We start from the raw sequence: 21,581 nt of genomic DNA on the forward strand, positions 1-21,581 counted from the left end.
GGGCATAATTTTTTCTGTACACGTGTTTGGGGAGCGCATAACTCCGTGGCGCTATTTCAGTCATTCTGCCCGGAGCGCAGCTGTTGTGACGACGTGTAAAGCCGCAGCCGGTTTCGTATCGATGAAACATCGGCGGCGATCATTCTGATTATTTTGTTTCCCGATGCGATTCGAGCAACAGATGAAGCCGGTATCACTGCGTGAGAACGGTTTGGAGGACGGGACGCAGTTACTTACAGCTAGTATAATCGCATTCACCGACAGTGCACTGGCGTGTGCGTATTTGGCGTCTCCGAAGACACTGCTGCGGTCGTGTATAGACCCAGAGTGAGCCTTTCAGTGCGTGTTACTTTCCCCGTGCATCGAGGAAAGCCATGCTCAGCATGTATACGTTGGTCGTAATTATATAATGCGCAGTTATTAACTCTCGAGTGGGTCGCGTGCTTCGAGAGTTATATGTAAAATGTGAATTGCTGGGCTACAGGTCACTGTGGTCTAAAATTAGTGCGTTGCCCGTCATTATATGTTGCGCCAGGGTCTTTCAATACTTGACCAGAGTCCTTCAGTTGCTGTGCTAAGCTGGTCGTGTTGCTTGTGTCCTGCTTCATGAAGTTCAACCATCCTCAACGAAAACGCGCCTGTATCTTTATAACAGCTCTTGCTGGGCTTGGACAGGCTTTAAAAAGCGGTTAAAAATTGATTGGATTGAAATTTGACGAATACAGTGTTGCTGTTGTAGCGGTCAATAGCCAAGATTGGGCAACACTGGTAGTCCTGTTAGTGCTGGTAGTATGCGAGTAAATTGGATAGTTGAATTCGGCTAGTAGTTATTGTCAACGTCACACCTGTTATAGAATGTTGGAGCAAGAGGCCCATGAATGGACTGTCTTCATAGAGAAGAGGGGTAGGTGGGGGGTCTATACCCTATATATGTATAAACAGCGCATATCTTCGTATATCTCATTATGATATAGCTCCCCCTTGTTCCGTATAATGTGCAAGGCGTGTTTGCGCATTTCCCTTAGCGTCTCGCGCCCGGTGGATCACCGCCTGCGATCGCAATCGAGGCAGCAGTCAACAAAACGACCGCGCGCGCGCCTGCGATGGGTGAACGTGGGGGTGCATTCAAATGAAGCGCCCCTCCGCTCCCTCCGGTACGCCTTGTCTGCATACAGCGCGGTGCACGAGAAGCCTGCCGCAGTAGCAGTGTGTACGTAGGGGAGGCCTCTCGCTTCGCGGTGGCTGATCGGCGAGAGCGCCGCAGCAGCTTCTCGACCGTCGACGACGACGGCTGCGATCTGACCTGGGAGGACGGCGGCGCGGCATCCGCCAAGGTCAATGCCGCGTTGCGCCAGCGGGTCCGCTCCTTGACGTCAGTCCATCGCCGCCGCCACAGCACGCGGAAGAAGGACGCGCTGGGGCGCAGTCGAGGGTGTCCCGGCGACGAAGATGGAGAACCGCTCGCGCGGCTCTCTGGCATAATTTTGGCGCGTGTGTTTAGTTCGTCCACGCAGTGCATGTGTGCGCCCGTTGCCTCTGTTATGCCTCCGTTATTAAACTGTTGCCTTAACGTGAATTCAGAAGTAAGTGCGGTATGCACTCTCGTGTATGCTTGGCTTCGAGTGCACGCTGATAACCAGGTATAGGATGCCAGCAATCGCGAAGCGCTCCGCTTTGCCATTTTTCATAACCCACCTTGTCTGTAGTTTCGGCACGGTAAACAGTTCAATTTGGAAATACAGGGGCTCTATACTCTGCCACAGTTCGTTGTCGCTGAAATCGCAAGGCGAGCACCGTTTGTTCTTATATATGCTTTCTTCTTACACTTTCTTCGGCGTAAAATTTGTACAGTGCGTATGCGAGTACACTGAAACAGTGGTTATACTTATGCACACATACGCACAGGTACGAATTTTAGGAGCGATATGAAGAAGAGGAAGAAGAAGAAGAAGAAGAATGTTTTTATTTTCATTGAAATGATTTACAAAAATTGCTGCGAGAACATCCGGATCCGTAGCCGATATGGCTAGTTAAGGATCCGTTACAGACATTGCATATTGTGGTTTATTTAGCGAGTACAATGTTGATATATAAGATTCAATCACAAATCACATTTTAAAATACGATAATGCAAAAAAATTAATAAAAAAGAACAGAATCAATGTGCATGTACACAGAGTTATTAGTTCGATATCAATATGGTGACTGGTAACTCGCCGATAGGAAGAGTTTCCTGAGCGACTGCGTCATATTTGGCAGACATTTAATTAGGGTAGGTATACTGTTCCAGATTTTTGCACCAACAAAGGATACTGTTCGACGGCCGTAAACATTGTGGACTATCGGCCGGTTAAGGTTTAGTTGTTCCGCCTGTCGAGTGTGACCTCTAGGCTTTATTAAGACTGATGAGTGAAGGGGCATGTTTTTATTCGTTATTTTGTGTACTAATGTTGCGCTTTTGTATTGCCTAGCCATATTAAAAGGCATTATGTTGAGATTTCTGAAAACTTCAGTCGATGGTGCATTCTTGGGTACTGATGCAATGGTTCGTACAGCTCTATTTTGCAAAATGTTAACGACGGAGCAATATGAAGCATATGTGTAGCTCCATGATACTCCATGTATGATACTCCTGGACTATACAGACAAACTGCTTTAAGTTCGCTTTTGATAGTTAAAACTGGCCATGAAAGTGCGACGATTAGGCGGCCGGGCCTGTTTCAAAAGGTGCTTTCTCTAAAAGGCGCCTTATGTGCCGAATCCACAAAAGCTTTTCTTTGTGTTCCGGGGTTTGTTTAGGTGCCGGGTCTGTGTAGCAGTTTAGAACGAAAGATAATAGCAGTATGTAGACGTAAAAAAAAGAAAAAAAAGGAAAAGAAATCAAAATAAAAGAAAGCATGGCGATGGAGTTGCGTCGAAAGCGTGATAGCATAACAGCTATAGCCAGCTTGATTGACTCAAAACGTGCCCTGAATTGGCTCTTTGATAAGCATACGATGACATATCAGCTCTTGTAACGCACCCGTGAAGACATTTCAAATGGCTGTATGTATATGAGGTAAGAAAGAAAGAGAGCGTTTGGGCGATGAATTTACGCCTACATTTACTGTGCCCCCTTTAGCGGGTAAATTGCTATCGCATAGTTGCAATTTCCGAGCCTCTGAAACCGACGTTTCCTGCTGGTGTCGGTTCGAGTAGATAAACGTAATACGGAAATATCCTTCTGAGATTTCCGCGTGTTATTTCCGCCCTTATATCAAGTTGAGGAAACGTGTGCGGAAGGATTCGTGCTGATATACGTTTGGATTCTGTACTTCCGCACACTTGTCACGTGGTAGTTATTTTTCTCCTGTTTATGACAGGCATATAACGGGGAAAAAGTTGGGCAGCATGTTAGGCTCTGTAACACGAAAACGTGCTCAACTTGGTAATGCGTGAAGTTATAGAATCGGGAACTAGACTCCTTTCAAGACATAAAAAGCCGCAGTGTGAACGACACCAATTAAATTATGTCGAAGTGCTCAGTAGATTACGTTGTTCCTCCCCGTTGAAGCTTTCAGCAACTCACGTAGTGCTGCGCTACCTCTGGTATCGGCCCGCCTTTGACCAAGCGACGACGCCATGCCACGACGTCATCACAAATCATCATTCGATGACGACATCATGTGACGCCATGATGGCGTCACAAATACCTGCGATGTATGACAGCATTGTGCCTTCGCGCGGTGACGTCAAAATGACGTCGCAGCGTGGCGTCATTGGTGATTTAGATCACGTGGGTTTTTGTACCGCTTCATTCGCCCGCCGAATTTCGCTCAAGGGGCCGCGCAACGAGGCACTCAAGGCTCGCCTTAGAAGCACACGCAGGGAGGAAAGACATAAATGTGATCACCGGCTCGCAGATGTTTATCATTCGGCGGCACTTCTACAGCGACTCTATTTGCCAACCACGTTTGTTTTGGCTAAAAATGCAGATGCAATAAGGGAGCGTTGTTTGTAAGCATAACTTTCGAAAGTGACGACAGTATATAGAGAACTCTCATTGTCATAGTACGCCTAGCAGCACCTTTCTTTCTTCCAACTTTCTTTCTGTCGGCGCCTAAATTTAAACGTGGTGCCATGAATGTCACAGACGCAAGACAGCCCGCGTTTCCGCGCCACTTGGCATTATCGCGTTAGGCAGGTCGCTGTCTGCTTCCTCTCTGTTTACTTACACTTTCAGTGCCTTTTTTTTTATTAACGCTCTCCCTCTCATGAAGGTCATTATATGTTTTTAGTAAACATACTCGACGAAAGAGAAAAAAAAATATCGATATTGTTACGCGCTATGTCGGTTATGGCGTGCGATGTTGCAAATAACGAGCAGGCACGTGAACCGCATGCTAACAAGCGAAGTCACGCGTCACATTTCTTTCTTTCTTTCTTTCTTTCTTTCTTTCTTTCTTTCTTTCTTTCTTTCTTTCTTTCTTTCTTTCTTTCTTTCTTTCTTTCTTTCTTTCTTTCTTTCTTTGTGGCCCGTGTGTTCACTATGCCAGGCGTCACGTGGAAACGTAAATTGAATGCGCACTATTTTCCCGTTCAGCCGATACATCGAAGGGAGCTTTCCGCGAGCTGCTTCGCTGAGTGGGATTGGCCAAGTACGAACACACACACACACACACACACACACACACACACACACACACACACACACACACACACACACACCACACACACCACACACACACACACACACACACACCACACACACACACGTGTTGTCTCTTTTATACCGCGTGCGTATGTGCGTTTGTGCTCGCTCGCTTGGGTTCTCGCGTACGTGGTCGACGCAAGGAGGAGGCGGAGGAGGCGTCCTTTGCGAGACCACGCTTGAGGAAAAGAAAAAAAAATCTGGGCGGCGATGGCGCGGCTATTCTGCCGCATGTGGGCGGGCGCACCACGGCAGCGACCTTGCGCACGGCCGAGGAAGGAGAATCCGCGTCCAGTCAAGGTCGAGCGCTCGATTCCCGAGGAGCACTCCCCGCGCATGCTTTGGCGGTCTGCGGCACTTTCTCCGGCCGCCGATTGACCCTGACCTCTCAGGTCGGCCGCATATCAGTCGAAAATTTAGTCGCGATAAAACTCGTTTTCTTTCTTTTCCCCTAGTGTGTGTGTGTGTGTGTATCAACAGACGCAAAGCCGATGGGAAGGGGTTTCAATCGCCGACATTCTCCGAGCGGTGACGTCAGCAATACGGACCTTGTTGTTTTTCTTTTATTGCGCCATAGCAACTTTTCTCGGCGGAATCTGACCCTCCGGAGCTTTTCAGTTTGTTGACGCTTTGTTGACGCTTGATGCGTATTTTTCGTTGTTTCTGTAGGATGGGAAGTATATCTAAGGCCCCCCGTGCAACCGACTGTGGTCGTTTTATGAATGCGCAAGATATTTAGTAATTGGCACGTTTTGTTTTGCCTTCTGTGACGCACCGAGCTTAGCTTAGCGGGAAAACGTCGCTAAGGAAAAACGCTTCTCGCTACATGGTCGATCAACAGCAGGAAAACAGAGCGATATCTAAGCAAGATTGCGAGGTATAAAGCTAAGGAAGTTTTTTTTGTTTTTTTAATGGCAATTCGATGGTCTCTCACCTTTAGCGGGTAGCCGCCAATTATAAAGGGAAATCAAATCGGTTACTTTGCGCGCTTGTTGTCGTAACGACAGGCCGCTTTGCGAAGTACACGAGACGACCAAAGTTTGCGGGTTATGGGCTCAATGGCAAATATCAATTTCTGTTCTCGTATTGCGTGAAGCTTCAATGGTAATGGATAATGTGTCGGTCGCAAAAACGGAACTATAGGCTGAAAATTTTAATTAGAGGCCGGCTACGTTTCCGAGGCTAAGCGAGATAAGTTGTCGCCATTTGCGCCACCTATTTTGTTAATTCCGCGCACTGGCGTAGCCGAGGGGGGAGAAGGTGCAAATCTCCCCCCCCCCTAAATTTTTCAGTTTTGCATGTGTATATACTATACACGTACACATGCAAACACGCGCACGAACATGCGTAAACGGTGGTTGGACACCCCCTCCTCCCCTTCCACGAAAAAAATTCTGGCTACGCCCCTGATTCCGCGGGCATGACCAGTGGCGGTGATGCACATGGTTCTCGTTACTTCGAAAACCTTAATCTTTAACTGTTGTCTGCTTCATACACAGCTAATTTAGCGTCTCTCGGCATACAACAGCTCAGAGCTCGCTCCACAGCGCCTCTTATGGCGTGTATGCGAGTTGTTCTCTTCTTTTTGCCAAATCTGTGCGTCTACGTCGGAAGCCTTTCGCCAGCGTCGACCGACCGTCCCTGGCCGGCAGTGCAAACGAGGTTAGGAAACCGCGCCCGTGCTGCTGCTGCCGCGGCGTCGTGTGTGGCTTCGCGCTGACGCCGCGCTGCCTGCGTTGCGGGCTTCGTGCGACGACGACGACGAAGGCGCGCGCGCGTACCTGATGCAATTAGTGGTCACGTGACCGGGGCACCGCAGCTGCGCGCGAGCACGAGCGCATACACGCGTGCCCCGCCGAGCAAGCATAAACCTTTACGCTGTGAGTCACAGCATCTGAGGGTAATAGAAAGTCGCTAAGACACAAGACTGTCGTGGAGAGCAGATCACGTGCTGGTAGTTGCGCGACGTATATATATATATATATATATATATATATATATATAGGCCTTACTAAGCCGACTGTATTCTAGTCCAACGTATTTTGAAAGGAATGTTTCTTGGAAGGTGGCCACATCCGTCGATGGCACAGAAAAAGGAGTAGTAGAAGGATGTTGCTGGCCCCGGGCGGATCTGTAGCCTTGCAAGATCTGCCAGCGACTCGCTGGCAGATCTTGCACAGGTTCCGCTCGATGGTACAGAAAACTCTCCATGCGCTACTGCAATTTTTAGGAACGCCGATTTCAGTTCTCAGTTGTACACTCTAAGAAAAGAAAAAAAGACTCCTTATAATCTGTTTTGTGAGTTCTGACTTGCCACGTATATGACTCTCCTTAAAGAGACACGTGAACTCTTTTTCGGGGTCGTTATACTCTCGTAGGAGAGTCGTGGAAGCAAGAAAGCGAGTTAACGTATTTTTTTAAAGATAGTGGTTTACGTGGCTAGTCAGGATTCGCCGAAAAGAGTGTAACGCATCCATACTCTTTTTTTTTTCTTAGAGTGTACAGTCACGCTGTGCTTCCTGTGCGCGTGGAGCGCTCACTGTTTCCCTCTTCTGCTACTTATACTCGACATTTACTTGCCGCCGTTCTTCATAGATTCCCACATATTGGTCTTGTTTTCGCACTCTCTCTTATGGAAGAGATAGGAGACTCCTGTTGGTAGGAGACATGCGGAATTCCACAGGCGCGTTCGCGACCAAGCGCTTAATTGATCGCGTGGCATTGGAAAAAAAAAACGAAGCTCGTTCGCTTCATTCGCGCAGCTGCTAGTCTGTCAGAACTGCCCCTATATAATGACATTCGTGTTTTTGTTTTTTGTTTTTTCCTTTTTGTTACGTGGCTGAATTTAATGAATTGTAAAAAAAAAGAAAGAAAGATGAGAGCGGCAGAAATTAAGCATCCTAACACAAGCACGCACGAAGCATTTAACAAGCTTCACGACCTTCCACGCACATCTCTGTTGCGTAGCAACAGTAAATGCAGCCTTCGCAGCTTGGTTCAAGGCTCCGCTGCGTAAGCGCAGTCTTTGAGGATCTCCAACTTCCCGCTCTCTTTAGTGCGCACTGGATTGTCTTTCTCTTTTTTTTTTTTTTTCAGTTTAGATCGTATATACATCTCGATTAGCAGTCTAAAGAACATTTTCCACAGAGTGACCTTTCTGCCTTGCTTCAGATTCATTTCTCCTGTTGTGGAGAATGAAGGAAATTCACGTGTATATTGGACGGTGTAGTTTTACGCGACAGTCTCGAAAAGTAGCATGTTTGTTGGCTGTTTAAATTTTGAACGAGCTCACAGCGGTGGGAATACGAACGCTGCTAACGTTCGTACAAGCGAAACAGCAGGGAGAAACATCTCTTGTGGTAGAAAAGCAAGAGATCCACCTGCATCAAAGTTATGACCTTCTAGACAGCGTTTAAGAAGTGGGAACGGGTGTAAAGAGAACGGGAGAAGGGGTTCACTATGTGGATGGCGATTGCGGTGAATAACTTGGAACGGTGAAGACATTCGAAGTCTCATATTTCTGAGGCAACGTGTTGTGTGTCTGCCCGCGATGCACTGTGCAAAGCCAATCATTGATGGAACTTTCGTCAACATTTATTCATCAGTCGTCGTCTGTAAAAGGTGTCACAGTCGTACCCTGATATATCAAATCATAAGGGTAATCGATATATAAAATACTTCATGCATCGAAAAATATATTAAAGATGATTTAACAACTGTTCGGTATACACAATAATTTGTTATATGTGGGTTCGATATATGCTGGCTGGACTGTATTAGGACCTTGGCCGGATCCAACCGTCACCAACGTGATATTGTCAAGGCTCCCATGAAATGTTTGCACCTGAGCGGACTGAATGGATATGAGAACAGCAGCGTCATATAGGCAACCTGCGTGTAAAATCCAGCTTCGATACACCCCGTACAAGCAACCCCCTTTGTTCTGACTTATCTCTTTGTTCGAGTATCGGCGTTTCACGGAAGCCTTCCATGGCTTATGTTCTCTCGATGCATGTTTATCGTCGAGGTATTTAGCGCAAGCCTTTCGGGTACGTGACCGGCGGACCCACTGGAGCCTTATCCCCTTCGTCCTTGCTACTTCGAAGTTCGTTATTCTGAGTGGCTTGGCGGCTGTGACGACCTGTCGGCCCGTTGAGCACGTATGCCCTTGAGGATATCAGAACCGTTTATTTCGAAACAATGGGCGTCAACGGGGCTTCGTTGGGCGCTTTAACGCCAAGTTCGCGCCGCGGCTTCCGTTGGTGCCACACACGCCTTTCATAGCGCCCATTCGGATCTATACGTAATTATTTATGGATGAGCAATGATTGATTTGCATCCTTATTACAGCAAGCATTCATATACGAAAGTTCAGAGACTATTTTTTTTTAATTTTTGCCAGGGAATGGGATCACATTCGAGCCACTACGATGACATTTTTATACATTACGCAGGTGCAATTGCGCTCCGATTTGCGCACAGAAGTTCAAAGAAATGCAATGTTTGGCCCGTCAATTTCTTCACGGAGTTTAATCGGACGTTTCCAGCCGGATAAAAAGGAAACAGAGTTGTCAGGGATTTGTTTTGTGGCCCTTGTTCTCGGGCTAGGTCAGGTTCATACTCGAACAAGTCGTGACCGTAGCTTTGCCGGCAACGCAACGGACGCCATATATAGTTGACAGGACGAACGCCACTCCATTAAAGTTCGTCCTGCGTTCTTTCGCTCTCTCTCTCTCTCCCTCTCCGTCTTACGCAAGGTGACAGAACAAGTTATTTTTTTTATGTCTTTAGTGCTCGCTCTGTCACCTTTATGCCGTTCATAGCGCATCATAGTGCTACAGTTATTCTTTCAAAAGTTATATATAAAGCTTTGTGCCGTTACCCTTTCTCTTACGTTTCTTATTAGGGCGAAATCCTTAGACGCTTCATGAAACGCGTCGGCGTCAACGCGAACGGTCCAAAAAATATCACGTGATCCCAGGTGACGCCATCATGACGTGACACATCGCCGAAATTTGTGACGTTATCATGACGTCACATAACGTGACTTCGCATGACGACATCATCACACGATATCGGCGCACTCGATATCGCTGGGCCGATAGAGGGCGCATTGCGGGTGTATTTCGCGACGGAGACAGCGATTGCTCTCGATAACCGGGCTGCGGCAGCGTCCTTTTGTTTCAGCACGGGATCACCGCGAGCACGCATTGGAGAGCGCATGAGTTTCCATACGTGCGTAGCAAGAGATTGTCGGCACGCAACGCAATTGTGGCTCCGTCCGAGATGCCCGCATGCTAGCAGCAGCTGCGTCCCATAATTGTACCGCGAGAAAAATCCTTCGACGCCGTATACTTCTTTTGCAGCTGCTGCATCTTGAGAGAGAGAGAGAGATGACGAGCTAAGAGTTTATGCGCCGTCTCGCGCGCGTTCTTTTATTTCGAGCCGCATAATTTTCGAGCTGCACACAATAGTCACGGTGCCTCGTTGCCTTCAGTGAAATGTTCAGGAAAGGACGAAGGCTCGTCATCGCGCCCACAATGAGGCGCCTTCAGACATGCCCCGCTGCTATTTTATCGCTCTTGAATGTAAGACGGCCGGACTTTTGAAAAGCCTTTCTGCTTCATTTGCGATAATTAATCTGTTTACGTCTAGATGCTCCACTATGACTCTTAAGATGAAGAGAACTGATGTGAAACGTGGCTGAGAGAGTTTTCTTTTTTTTTTAAATGTGTGTGTGGCAGGCTGTTTATAGCCTTAGAAAACCGCGAGCAGTGGTTGGGGCTGTCTTTATTTAATTTTATTACTGCAATGCGGGTATACATGTTCCATTTCTTCAGCTATTTTACATGTTAATCGCGGCGTTTTTTAATTGCATCCTGGTTGTTTTGTGGATGAATGGGAGCGCCTGGAACAGATTTGGTATGCCAGTCCCAGATTGAAGATAGTCATTCTACCATTCTAGTGTCCTGTCATCGTATAGAATGCAGAGCCTTGAACAAGGCCAGTCGCTCAGTACAGATGGCCTGATAGATAGACCATCGGTTACCACTGCAGGATACATTGCGCGCAGGAAATCGCAGTGTATGCGAAGTGTTAGCGGACTATAGTAAACCATTGAGAATCGAAAACCCTGCAGGCACGCGATTGAGTCGATTGACGCACGTAGGAAACTAGGAACCTCGGCTGCTATAGAGGCGTCCAATCGGTATTGAGATCTAATTTATCTTGCTGGTGAAATGTGTCAGCATGCATGAAACGACTGCGACTGCGGTCTGTGTCCTGCCGCAGTGCATCGCAGTGAATTAATGACTGTGATATAGGCGGGACATGCCATTGCAGTATATTGCTGCCCGCTGGCCTTACTAATTTTAGAATGCTCGGAAGGCAGTGCTGGCGTCGCTGCGATTCCCGAAGGCGGTCTATTGGCTCCGCTGACTGTTTGGACAGATTTTATCCGCTATACCTGTCTGCTGTACCTACGCCTGTATACGTTATCCCTCTCCCTGCATTCAGCCCATTCACAATTCTCTTTCCATCATTTCTTCTAGGCAGGGCATAGGAATCCTAATGTGCGTCTGGTTCTTCGTATTTTACAGCAGAGCTGTTATGGTCGAGGTTTGCCGTGTGTCGTAGATAGAAAACTATCACCGCCATGAAATGGCACGCGCTCGATCACCGCCGGAGCACTCTGTGTAGATGGTTAACGAGAAAAGCGGAAACGTGCCCGCCAGCTCTGCCGTGACCCAGCATTGCGCGACTTAGTGCAAAAATGTTTTTCTTTCTCTGTACATAATTTTTTAGCTTTAATTGTTACTTTCGCGCGTCCTCGCGGGCTTGTTATACAAACTATAGAGTGTTACGTCACACAGATGCTGCTGTCGCGCTGCAGTCACTTTCAGCGTATAGGTGTCAGACATTTCGAGCGATCTTGACCGACATGAATCTTATATGAAAAGATAATAGTTGTCCCGAAATATTGTGTTCGACATGTTCCTAAGCAGATATTTATTTAAAAAGCGACGGATTGTGAAGAAATAAGTGGAGAAATAGTGCACTTCCCATATTTTTTTATTTTTCTGTATCAAAAAAATAAACTTCAAATAAATAAATAAATAAATAAATAAATAAATAAATAAATAAATAAATAAATAAATAAATAAATAAACAAACATTGCGGAGGTTCACGATCGCGCTTACGCACCCCGTACCGGCTTGCGTGATGATACCTGACGCCCAACGTGGGACTCCACGTAGGGGGTCCAGCTAGGTAACCATTGTTTCTAGGTTTTGTTTCTAGATTGCTTGCGTGTTTCAGGAAAAGCGCAGATTTTGTATCTTTAGTGCTGATTGGTGATTTGCGGCGCTTTATGACGCAAGAGCCTGTCGTGGCCAAAGAGTGTCATTATAGTGCCATTCACACGAACCTCTTGTGTTGACCAAGCTTAATCTGCCTTTTTCATTTTCCGGTGCTGCCCTCTGCCGTTTTCGTAGGGGGGTGGGGGGAGCTTTGCGGGGTGATCCAGGCCAACCGGTGTCGCCAGAACAAAAACCTCCGAGATCGAAAGGCGTGCGGAGACCCTAGCACAGCGTTTCACGACTTTCCCGCCAGGGGAAGGGCGCATGCGCCGTGGCACCGTGAGAAAGACGGATTGAGACATGTTTCGGTTTTCGCAGTGGCGCAGACCAAACATCGCCACAATCGGCGATGTTGCTTCCAAATGCTATAGACGGCAAATCGTGCTAACGGCGCACACTCATGCGTGCTAGCATAGACAAGCGGGACCTTGTTGTCTCTTTTTTTTTTCCATTTCCTGTTCCTGCCAGTCTGCGTCGGAACAGACGCTGCGACCTTTCGCGAGTCGCCGCTGCAGCGGAAAAACAGCTCCCAACGCGTATAGTGTACGCGTAGGTACACATACGCATAGTACTATTGCTTTCGTTGTGCGTCGGCTTTTGCCGTGTCGCTTGCGCAGGTATTTCCCGTGTACTTTCTACCTCGTTCCAGATACGTCGCACGGATAACCTTTTTGTGGAAGCTTTCGTGTTCCATATATCGGAAGCTGCGGTGACAGATCGTCCGTCCACTCTTAGTGGCAGATGCTTGCACACAAACAAGCTCGCTGGGAATGGGAAGCTTTTCCTGTATATCGTACGGGCTTTTCGGGTTGTGTTTACCAGCGTCGTCTCACTTATCACAAAAAGCGATTGTTGTTGTTGTTTCCTGGCCATCGTTATCGTGGCGCCATATACCCCAGCGGTGAAATCGACATTTAAGAAGGTCAAACAAACGAAGGCTTCTCAGTGGGAGTCACGTAACCTGTTAATTCCACGTGCGAAAATTTTCGCTCAGCCCCTCCATGTCTTTATATAGTGCGAGCATTGAGAATAGCGTTGCCTCCTGTGACAGTTGTTACGGAATGGGCTGGTACGCGCAAGGCAGTAATAAATCCGCGATGTGAAATGCGTTAAGAGAAGCTGAAAAGTTAGAAATTAAGAAAGTCGGGAGGTTTCTGGAGCAAATTATGTGGGCTGTACGGCTGTTACTAAAGTAGCTCATCGTTGTTTAATAACCGTCACCTTGTTTTCGCTGTCTCTGCAACTAACAAAACAAGAAAGTGACACTTGAGGGCTGACGCTTTGTACTTCGGTTAAAAACTGGAACTTGTTTTGCGCCGTTTCAGTCCAGCAGGCTAGAGAGTTTTTGTGCGCGTATTTCGCGTCTGCGTCGATGGTGACAACAAAGGATCGTGTGACCGTTTGTCGTTACGGTTTTGTATTGGGAGAGGAAAATGGAGCATATACTTTTGAAAATACTGTCAGCATTATTTCTACTCTGTGCGACGCGTGTCGTGTGTCATGTTTTGTGTCATGTTTTGTGGACTGCAGATAGCTACATCAACTGTTGCGTCAATGAACGCAGGTGCGACGGCATAGCAAGTGTATAGTATACTATAGCTGCGAAATTTCCTGCCAGTTCGGTGCGGTGACCACGGGACCCATTTAAAGTCTCATTACAGAGCTGAAACCCAATTAAGTTGCACTAATAGACTGCACTTCACGTGCCTGCATACAGGGGTCACATTGTCGATGGGTCAGAGGACGTACAGAACCTAATGAAATGCCTTCACCAGGTTTGCGTAACGTTGTAGATAGCGTTTGACTTTACTTAGTTGTTTATATTTGAACCCAGTATCAATGTGACGATTAATGGGGGCTCTATAAAACACAAAATCACGCGAATGTGTTAATTATACCTTTAAACACCTATCATGGCGATTACGTCGATATCTCTATACCGTAGCGCATGCGCGAAACTAGATATAAGCATGAATTTAATTTTAGTCTGCATCTCGCGCGTGTATCAGGTTCGCAAAGTTGAGGCGCGCTTTTATGAAGCAAATTTTGTTCTCGTTCGTCGTGCGAGTGGGTCGCTCTTTGTATAGCGTTGGTGATGCGCTGTATGAACGTCATTAGCGGCAGTGCTCAGTAGAGAGAGTTCATTAACCCCTGCGAAGGAGTGTCTCATTTCGACGTCAGGTTCAGCGTAGTATAAATTTCATCCACTGAATCGCCTTGTCGTCCTTTGTACGCTGACAGCCGCAGCTTACTGTGAGGTGCACCGACGTCTCTTTACCGTTGTGCCTAAACTGACTGTAGAGAAGCTTTGATGAAGCTCATGTTTTGAGCGATGGTTGTTACGCACTGGTCGGATGAACCATATCTTTGAAAGGTACGTGCATGAAGTGAACTGCTGGTGGTGTATAGATATTCCAGATAGTCTAAATATTTAAATTGCCATCCGTGACTGGTGTCTGAGGTGTCTTGGTTGTTCGGGGAAGTGAACGACATAAGTAAACGTGAAAAGTCACCGGGTCCCTTCAACTAACGCTAAGGAGATCGCAGGCGAAAGCCTATACTCTGCGAGGCATTCTTAATTCATTTTACTGCAATGCGTTATTTTACACTTACGTCACTTGATTTATTTTTGGTGCACACTGTCACTTGATTCACTCCAGGTTCACACCCGAATGACTTGCTCAAGGTTAGTTCACTTGATTCGCCTTACGCTTACGCTGAGTTCACTTTAATTTGTATTCGTAATCATTTGGTATCGTCATGTTTGTATTTAACGTCACGAGACGTTTTTTGTACCGTTCGGGTTGACGACGACATCGGACGCCGGATTTTTCGACCGCTAATCCATACAAGACCTTCGCCCTAATATAGTCACACTATGACCCGTGTCCTCTGCCGTAAGGTCAACTCTCGTGATGTTGGGCGATCATTCGTTCCATCTCTTCCCTGCGTGCGCGTGCACCGCCAATTCATGGTCGCTCTCCACTGGAGGCTGCTCGCCGCATCGGACGGAAGCTTTTGTACTGCCCACTAGAAGAGTTGCTGCCTCCTCGCTGCACGCTCCGCCGGTCAGCTTATACGTACTACGGTTGGCGCGGTCTCTCCTGCGCGCGTTGAGGCGTCATATAGATCTCCAGAGCACGCACATCTCTCCGGGTAGCCGAGGATTGACTCACGCTCGCGCTATTTTATTATCTTTATTTTTCGCGCTCGACGCCGCCGCCGCGTTCGTGCTCGCGGCGACGCCGTAATTCGCACTTCCCGCGGAATAGCGGCGAAAAGAAAGATATATAGGCTAAGGAAACGAGCGGAAAAAAGAAAGAAGGACCTCATACACACGTAATGCGCGCTTCGTGCCTGCCTGCCTGCCTGCACTCTGTTGCGGCACAACGCGTCGCGCATGCGGCCCGCGAGACAGCGTTTGTTGGTGCGCGCGTGCCTGGCAGCTTCCTCGAACGTTTTGACGTGGTCACGTGACATGGGCGAGCCGGCAGCGGCGTGCACGCTTTTTTCGCACCTGCGCCGAGCGAGGCCCGCACGGTTTTCCCGAACGAAGCGAGTGCCGTGCATGCAGCGAGCGTCGAGTATGTGACGAGGCGGCTTGTTTGCTGCGCGCCCGAAAGGAATGTGACGCGCGCGGTCTCTTTTCAGGCACATTCCGCTGAATCGTTTCGTCGGCGCTTACGACACGTCTGATGACAAGTTGCGGGGCGAGATCATGTGATAGCAACAGCCCGAGGCCTCGACAGTGCCCTTCGTAAGATGTCTTCATGTGGGGCTCCGTAGAAATTGCTTTTCTGTGGCAAATGCTAACTTTCAGAAGCATCGTGTGTGCGCTCCAGTTTAATCGATTGCCTGTTGCGCCTTCTGCGGTCGTTACATGGCAGCGTGTGGACTTTGCGCGAGAGTCCATCGTTATAGTCTCTGTTCGCGTAAATAAATAACAATTAAAATGAAGCAACTAACAAAGAAATGCCGTATACTTGCGAAGACGGTGATGTGGCAAACGCTGGCACTTTCTGTCTCTATTTTCATCGGTGTTTTGCTCATTTCGTATATTTAGTAGTGGTTACGTATACCAACATGCCCAGTGACGTGCTGTGGTGATACGAATATTCATCTTGTAGGCTTCAGCTATCTCCTGCGCTTTCGTTTCTTCACCCCCTTGACCACGAAGGAAAGCGTTAAGAAAAAGCCAATCCGCAGAAATTTTCCGACAAGTTATGTATCGCTGGTAGAAAACAAGTGCGCATGTACCACGCCTCCGTTACTCGCAGGCGAAACTGTACTATATCATTTTTCTTCTGAATACGCCTGAACAAAACTCCTGGCTTGATATAGCTTCCCAACGAAAAATTCCGCCGCCTCTGCGGTCAGGCGCCGTGTTTTCGTGCGCTGTGAGACCTTGTCGAAAGGGTGCTGTCGCTGTATAGCTTATTGTTAGCAATGAAATATGGCTTGGCGTTCCCTGAGTGGTCACGACTTCCCCGTTAGTCTCATGCCTTGGGCCCTCATTGTCTTGAAAGCGTTGTTAGTTCTCAAGCTGTGAGAGAGGATGGCAAAAGAGAGGTGGCGAAGGAAATTGTAGGTGGTACCCTGCATTGAAAGCCTCACTCGTTCATAGAACTCAATTTGTTCGCCAAATTAAAGGGCGTATCGCCCAGTACCTGCGGTTACATCCAAAGTCGTAATAAAAAGGTACAGCTCAGCACGCGGAGAGCTGTCGCCAGTATAATTAAACTTCCTGAACGGTACCCCGCGTGCTACCGTCATTATTACAGAAACATGCCATTGGTGAAGTGTAAGGGGCATCCACTGACGTCGATACCCCTTACTACAGGCCCTACAGATAAGCGTTTCTTAAGTGCGGGTTATTCTTCTTCCTGTCAACAAATGCATGACGTACATCACACAGGCATAGGTTATTGCTGCGGATCAAGAGGCTCTCCTTTTGTTGGAGTTGGCGGTGCAGCTGCCACCTATGTTACCAAAAGATGGCCCCGCCGCTTATTGTGTACGATCTCTCTTTTGATTGTTTCGATGGGGTTGGTGTTATCATGCCTTCGCGCTGGATATTGATATCTGGAGAGGCGTATAGCCTGTACAAATATAATTAAATTTCTCCCTACGTAACTCAGTCGCTTATTACTGAATACATTACTAGAGTTTTGACCCGCCGTGGCAACTTTACAGGTATGGCGTTGCGCTACTAATCTCGACAACACGTGTTGGATTCCTGGCCGCAGCGACCGCATTTCTATGGGAGGGGTGGGGGGTGGAGCGAGAGAGGTGGGCGGGGGAGGGGGGGTTGATGCTAAGTGCAGGAACACCCGTGTACTTACACTATAGGTGCACGTTGAGGAACCCCAGATGGTTAAAATTAATCTGGAGTCCTCCGTTACGAGGTGCCTCATAATCTGTCGTGGATTTGTCAGGTAAAAAGCCTAAAAATCTTAATTTTTAAGGATGGATTTGCACAGCGTGTGATTATATATCAGCGGCAAAAGCAGTAGCAAAAGCGACGTATGGGCGTTCAATCAACCTCTCAATTTTGCGCTTATTCACCGTTGGCTCGCGCAGGTTAGGGCAGATATTTACGCCAAACGGCCCCGTCAGGCTTCGTCCACATGTGAATCGTCGACGCTGTGGCGGCCAGCCGTCCGGCATCTCGCGGTATAATGTGACAGTCCGTCTAAACGAACAGTGAAGGTCAGGAAGGGTTGAAGGGCGCGTGCGCGGCCGGCATTGAACGCGACACGTTCAGCTGTTGTTGCCGCATGAGCTCAGGGCGGCGCATACCTTTGCTTGCTCCCTCCCTCTCTCTCTCGTACGTGCTAACGGTGTCAACAACGAAGCGGCGACTAAGCAGACATAAGCAACACAGCAGATATTTTACTAAAGCAGGTTTCTGCGCGTTTCCTCAAGTCTCTTTTGCTAGGAGGTGTACCTGAAATCTTGTTCTTTTTTTTTTTTCTTTTTTTTACGTTTTACGTTATCTGCGTCACCGTTGCAGTAACCTCACTTGACCACTGGCCTCGGTGAAGGCAATAAGACTAGTAAAAATAACTTCAGTTCGGTGGTTGGCCTACGGATTATTTGCTCCTCGCGGATCGCCAGCCTTGATAATCGCTAACCGTTTCTCGTCGTCCTCTTGTTTCTTTTCTGTTTTTCTTTTCTTCTTTCCTTCGATTGTATAGCGTTCTCTTTGCGCTAGGAGATATTGCTGTCTCCGTGGCCGTGTGTATAGTGTTCCCAAGCGGCGCCGTTTCGGTTTCCTTCGAAGAAGAAGAAAAAAAGTTCGAACCTGAAGAAAAAGGTCCCGTTGGGTCCGGCTATCCATTCTGGGACTGTTGATCTTCACCGCGGGCAATCGCGCTAAGATCTTAACCAGCCCGGAGGGGAGGAGGCTTGCTTGCAGATGACGCCGGTCCAAATAAACATCAACAACTGGTAGCGCTGCAAACTATATAACCGATAGATTCGCCAAACTTCCGTAAAGTCCAGCTAAGTGGCAGTTTCACATCGTGGACCTCCGCAGCACTATAACTCTCCCGGTCCCCCCGCCCTCCCCCCCCCCCCCCCCCGTGCCCCCGCGTTCTTTGCTTCGCTTTTAAGTATAGGAATAGGAAAGCTGTTCTTCAGGCGACTTGGAGTTACATGCTAAATCTTCTTAATAGCGCCTTGAACAAGGACAATATGGGATATAAATAGCGTCAGCGTGCCGTATATTGCATTGAAAAAAAAAAAAAGGTATCTATCTTGTGCGCGTGACCGACATATGTGATGTGGGTTTTCATGGCTTTGCTGATTATATATCTTTCTTCTTTTTTTTTTTTTGTCAAGTAACAGTTTTCTTACGTTCTCTTGCGTAGTATGTTGATGGACGGCGCTTCGTCTGTCGTCTTTTTCGACCTTGTTTTCTTTTTTTCACCGTTAAGATATATTCGCTAATCTTTCCTTCCCTTCGCCCAGTATAGGGTAGCAAACCACAAGCTTCTATTCCGGTCAACCTTTTCCTTCTCTGTGATGATGTAAAGATAATCGAAGGAAGAGCTACCATTTTCTCGCCATGGCTGCCCCTTTTCACTTGGTTATAAATAAATAAATAAATAAATAAATAAATAAATAAATAGATAAATAAATAAATAAATAAATAAATTCATCTCTCTCTTTCTTATTTCATTCGTTTCAATTCTTCATTGGAGCTGAAATGAACTCATCAGGTGGCCAGAAGGAAAGGAAAATGAGATCACTGCACTGTGCACGTCACCATGCGTGACATACACCAATAAATTTCTTTATTGAATTCCAGTTTCTACTAGTACTATACCTTATTGCAAACGATAAATCTTCGCTGTAGCGCTCTCCTGTTGCCTCCTCCGTATGCCTTCTGTTGGTTTCCCCCTTCGCATTCAATTACGCGGCGCATATGAAGATTCCTCATTCGATGGTTCGTTGCGACACCGCAGCGTATTCCTCCGATTGACTTTCCTCCTCTCCCTCTAAAACAGGCATCGCTCTTCGTTTCAGTGACCGCGTATACTCTTTCTTTCTTTCTTTCTTTCTTTCTTCCTTCCTTCCTTCCTTTCTTTCTTTCTTTCTTTCTTTCTTTCTTTCTTTCTTTCTTTCTTTCTTTCTTTCTTTCTCGGCGTTCCATTGCGGCTGTTGCCGAGGGCCCCTCCCGCGCTCGATCTGGACACGCACTGTAACACAAGAGTGTGGTGACGACGCTACTCGTACCGCGGGTTGAGTGAGTGAGTGAGTACGGGTGTTCGCTCTATCCCCAGCAGCGATCTGATTGTTTTTCCGACCTGGCGTCGGCGACGCACTGTACGCGGCGACTTTACCACGGCGGAATGCGGCGCCGGTGTTCTGGCGGCATGTAGTCGTCGACGACTTGCGCGCGTGTGGCTGCTGCAACAGCGGCACCTGATGTGTTGTTGCCGGCGTCAGTCATCGTGCCTAATATGGTATAGGCTTGAGAAAGAAAAGTTGCTTGTAGTTCCCTTGTATGGATTTTATTTGCGTTTGTTTGAAAATACATGATTACATATTACTCTCACGTTGAGGAAGCGAGAGGTGAAATCATAGTTCGCCTTACTTAATCAAAATCGTGTAAGCACGTCTTGGTTCTTGAGCACTTACGCGGAAACTTACATGATTTTGACTCAATAACCTTTTTAGATAAAATGTTAGTATGCTGAGAAGATAATATAAATTTTACGTTAAGTAGGCTCAAATAGCGGTTACGAAGTGCAGTTTACGCTGCGTGACCTACTTACAGTTGCAGTACAGATTTGAAATGGCCTTTAAGTATGCTAAAGCTGTGTCAGGGCGCTCCGACTAAGACCACATAAGTTCGCGTTACGAACCGCGCCATTAGCGCAATTAGCGCACGCCAAGGGGCGTTAAATCACCCCTAAACAATTTCTGAAAATACAAAGAACAAGCGGGTTATTCTGTCCTGGCGTTTCCAGTGCTTTCGCCGCAATTCGCGACGCCAGTGGTCTGTTCACGTGACGTCGTGAGGAAATAATCTTTCGATTGGTCCCTGTGCGAGAGATATCAGTCGTGAGCTGTGCCCTATCCTGCTTTGCCACGCAGTCGCACGCCCATTCTGCCTTGTCTCGCATGACTATTGTGCGCGATCAACTGATCTCGCTTCGCTTTTTGTGTTTCCTACTACGCAAGCGAAGATAACAGCGTGTAACCGAAAAGCGCGAAATCCTGATAGGCTCAACGCTTAGCGCTGACATTGCCCACCTGTTTTCTGAATAAATAAGTGGCGAGGAGGAAGGGTATACTGAAGGCGAGAAAGAAACCACTCTCTCGTCTTTGAACTCGGAAGGGTTGAAGGGCCTTTTAACAGCATCTGGCGGAGAGAGAGATGTAGAGAAACCACTTTGCGGTGTACCAATACATGTACAGTTGCTTCACCTTCTACTGCGTGCGCAAACGCAGTTACGTGACGACGAGCGCGGCCAACGGTATAACAGTAGAGCTCGTCACTTGTGGTCTATAGTGGTCCCACGTGTTGGCTGACTGGCTGTTTCGGGGTGGCGCACGCATGCAGCGGCCTCCCTGTCAGTCGAGTGCATCGCCCGCTCTCCGTGGTTACTGCCTGGTTGCGGAAGGTTTTGGTTCCGCGGCCTCCCTCCCATGGTGGCCGGCGATCACATGGTCCGCTGCCTCGCGTCCACACTTGACCGCTGAGCGACTACTTTGCCGCAAACACTCTGTAGTACATACGCCCACTATTGCGGCCGCCCTGTCGAAAGCGACGACTGCGTCATGTGTCGTCAGCGCGGCGCACTGCATACGCGCCCCGGAAACGTGATAACGCAAACTTATCTGTTGATCCCGTTCACCAGTACGTCTACGAACTCTGGATGTCGATGGTGCACGCGCGTGTCGCTCGAACGGAAGCAGTGACAGCTTCAGCTGGGCCGAAACCGTCGCACCTCCGCGCTAGCGGCAGCCTGCATTTTCCGCTCCGGTGCAAGCCCGTGCTCGTGTGAGCCACATTTCGGAG

General features: G+C 47.8%; 1 protein-coding gene across 5 annotated transcripts in view; it reads left to right on the plus strand.

Annotated features, from left to right (window-relative positions):
• The window catches only part of LOC119387959 (protein cordon-bleu), a 205,898-nt gene that overhangs the window by 138,803 nt on the left and 45,514 nt on the right, over positions 1-21,581 (plus strand). The window contains exon 1 of one of the 5 annotated variants that reach the window (XM_037655549.2): positions 14,335-14,423. The exons of the other annotated variants lie outside the window; for them this stretch is intronic. Within the exon in view, the coding sequence (XP_037511477.1) occupies positions 14,404-14,423 (20 nt within the window). The 5' untranslated portion in view covers positions 14,335-14,403. Of the gene's footprint in view, positions 1-14,334; positions 14,424-21,581 lie in introns of those variants that run through there. 5 annotated transcript variants of the gene reach the window in all.

The sequence above is a fragment of the Rhipicephalus sanguineus genome, chromosome 3, assembly GCF_013339695.2.
Source record: "Rhipicephalus sanguineus isolate Rsan-2018 chromosome 3, BIME_Rsan_1.4, whole genome shotgun sequence".
In the NCBI taxonomy this organism is placed as follows: Eukaryota; Metazoa; Arthropoda; class Arachnida; order Ixodida; family Ixodidae; genus Rhipicephalus; species Rhipicephalus sanguineus.